Here is a 2,770-nt window from a genome sequence, read left to right as displayed (position 1 = left end):
ATGTAGGACCTACTATTGGGGTATAAGTACCTCCGTTTTCCCTTGATCATAACCGCTACTGTCTTGTCCATACTCAGACGTAGGCGCCATTTAGAAAAATAGGGGGCCAATGTAGCCAAATACTCATTAACACGATTGTTAATGGTTCTAGCCCGGGGTCCAAATGATGCAATCAAGATGTCTTCCGCATATAACAGATCACCGTCTGGCGGTTTGGGGATATCAGTCCAAAATTAGTTGTACAGCACAGGCCCCAACAAAGATCCCTGTGGTACGCCTGCATGCACCGTCCTTTGGTCAGATCTAGCATCACCTAACAGGATGCCCTATCCGTCTAACCGCCTGCCCGTGACATTTACAAGAGTCTCCTCATTATCATTGCCCTTGGGGGGAATACTACAGTTCCCCGGGCCATGATGTGCCCCGCATTTAACACAGCGATAAGGCATATTGCAATTGGTCGAGGTATGGCCTAAACGCTGACAGTTGAAACACTGTGTGACCGCCCCCTCTTAAACTTCCTTATGTTCACCCTACAACGTAAAATGTATCGTACGTTCAAAAAGTAAGTCGTATCAGAGTCACGTGAAAGTTGCAAGAGCCAGCTATCGTTATCAAATTTCACTACCCTAATAATATCAAGTTTGATCTTAAGCCCGCTAAGATAACCCTTCACATCATCAACAGTGTCCCCGACAGACCCTCAATGACCAATGAATATGGTCTCAACCCCTTAGAGATATACGTATAATAATTCAATTCCCGCTCAACAAGTAGTGTCTTCAACTTTTGAAAATCTATGAGGGTGCAAACTTCTATGTTCGTAGCATTCCTACCCATCAGTTTAATATTATAATTACAATGGCCTAGGGCCTGATCAATTACCTGAGCAATCTCCTTAATATTAATATTATAAGCAGTTAAACAGGAATGTTCTTAGACTAACTTATACTATCCTTTGCTGGATTATTCCGTTGAGCTTGACTGCAACCAGGAACATTATAATCAAAGTTGTCATCAATATTTTCAAAAGAGGCATCTGCATTTTCAGCAACATCACTTTTCTTAGCAGCACATTTACTAACGGCAGCAGTTGAAGCAGCTACGGCTTTAGCATGGTTTTTTCGTCCCTCGATCTTTTGGCAGAAAACTTCTTACCTTTCTTCTGCTTCTTAGCTTTTCTCACCTTCTTTGCGACTGGTTCATCAACGACCATATCAACATCGGTTGTTATATTCTCTTCAGCAGAGAATTTGGCATCATCACCATTCATAAATCTTTTCATAGCCTCATGCAATTTTGTATTCTCGGCACGAAGTTCAGCCATTTCACAGCCCTGCTCTTCAATTATACACTGGAGATCAGTCATAGTCACTCCAGAATGAGCACTCTTGTGTAGGTTCAGATCTTCATCCTCCCCCATGGTGAATAAGTTCTATTCGCACCCTATCAAGGATACGAAATAATCGAATCTTAATCACAATATAATAAACTTTTCATTCTCATAATAATTGTCCCAAAAATTGCACTTAATGGCAAAATTTTAGTTATAGTGTCCTTTTTCACTTTCACTGCCTCCTATAGGATTTTCAAAATCCTGAGGGCTTAATGATTTTTCACAATGGCTACTATATAGCCAGGCTTCTCACTTTTTCAAATGTCACTTAAAAATGTTCACTGCCTACTATAATAGTTAGGCTTCTCACTTTCACGAGGCACTTTAAAAAGTTATTGATCATCCGCTCAGAGTACTGTACTCGTTCACTGATCACACGAAACTAATTCACTCGAGCACTGTTAAACACAAACTGTTGTGATCATGTCGTGACACAAAGTAATGATCACTGTCTACTATATATCTTCGGCTTCTCACTTTTTCTAAGCACCTTTAATATCACAATCAGAACTTCCTGATTGATACTGAACTTTTTGAAGGATATTAGTTAATCCGGAATATATATACTTTATAGAGTTTGGAAATTATATTATAGAAATGACCTTAAACTTTTAAAATCGATTTCTTTCCGATTTGGATGCATTTTGTGCCAAGGTTATTTGTGCTAATTGATTATTCTAAAAATAGTTAAATGTACCCAGGATAGTGAAAAATTTTAACTCTTTTTTGATAAAATATTTTTCATCCTAAAAAGGACGGATATTTTTTTTAATACAATTGACGTTGAGAAAAATAATTTAGGTTTTTTTGCTAATTTTTCTGCTCAAAACAAGACCTTGACCTATGGTAACTCTAGACATAAGTTTGTTCAATTTTTCATCGTCATATTTGGCAATGGCGTCCCGAATGATCATGTTCAAATTCCTAATGTCAGACTTGAGGGAAGGAATTCTAGTCGGATCACCAGTCCTTTGTAATATTCTACGAAGTCTCTTTTTTTCGTATATTAATTGGAGAATATCCGGTGGCAGCTTCCTTTGTTTCTTGTGGGCCGAAGTTATTTTCGGAATTGGTTTGTCCTCCTTCGCTGTTTAGTGTTTACAAAAATCCATCAACAAATTTCACAACAGGGGAATTTTTTACGACAAGAAAGTTAGTGAAGGAAAAATTAAAAGGGAATATATTTAACGTGAAATTATAATCGGAATATTAATGCTTACTTTTACACTTACTATTATTGCCAGACATTGTCCTTGGGCTGGTACTAGGAACATCAATTAAATTTTCAACAGGCACCACGTTTTTTACTTTCTTTGTGGTTGTTAATTAGCCAGCTGCATCATTGGCATGACTTCGTTTCCCAATCGCCAATTT

General features: G+C 38.0%; 1 protein-coding gene across 2 annotated transcripts; it reads right to left on the bottom strand.

Annotated features, from left to right (window-relative positions):
- Positions 1 to 2,193: 2,193 nt before the first annotated feature.
- LOC124421411 lies at positions 2,194 to 2,770 on the bottom strand. 2 transcript variants are annotated; one of them, XM_046956541.1, is made up of 2 exons: positions 2,629 to 2,770; positions 2,194 to 2,483 (listed from the first exon to the last, which is right to left on the bottom strand). In XM_046956541.1, the coding sequence occupies exons 1-2, from the start codon at positions 2,642 to 2,644 to the stop codon at positions 2,194 to 2,196; spliced, it is 306 nt and encodes a 101-aa protein (XP_046812497.1). In that variant the 5' UTR covers positions 2,645 to 2,770. The 2 variants fall into 2 exon arrangements, with proteins under 2 accessions (XP_046812497.1, XP_046812496.1); XM_046956540.1 differs by having other exon boundaries at positions 2,617 to 2,704.

The sequence above is a fragment of the Lucilia cuprina genome, chromosome 2, assembly GCF_022045245.1.
Source record: "Lucilia cuprina isolate Lc7/37 chromosome 2, ASM2204524v1, whole genome shotgun sequence".
In the NCBI taxonomy this organism is placed as follows: domain Eukaryota; kingdom Metazoa; phylum Arthropoda; class Insecta; order Diptera; family Calliphoridae; genus Lucilia; species Lucilia cuprina.
This window is presented reverse-complemented; position numbering and strand designations above follow the sequence as displayed.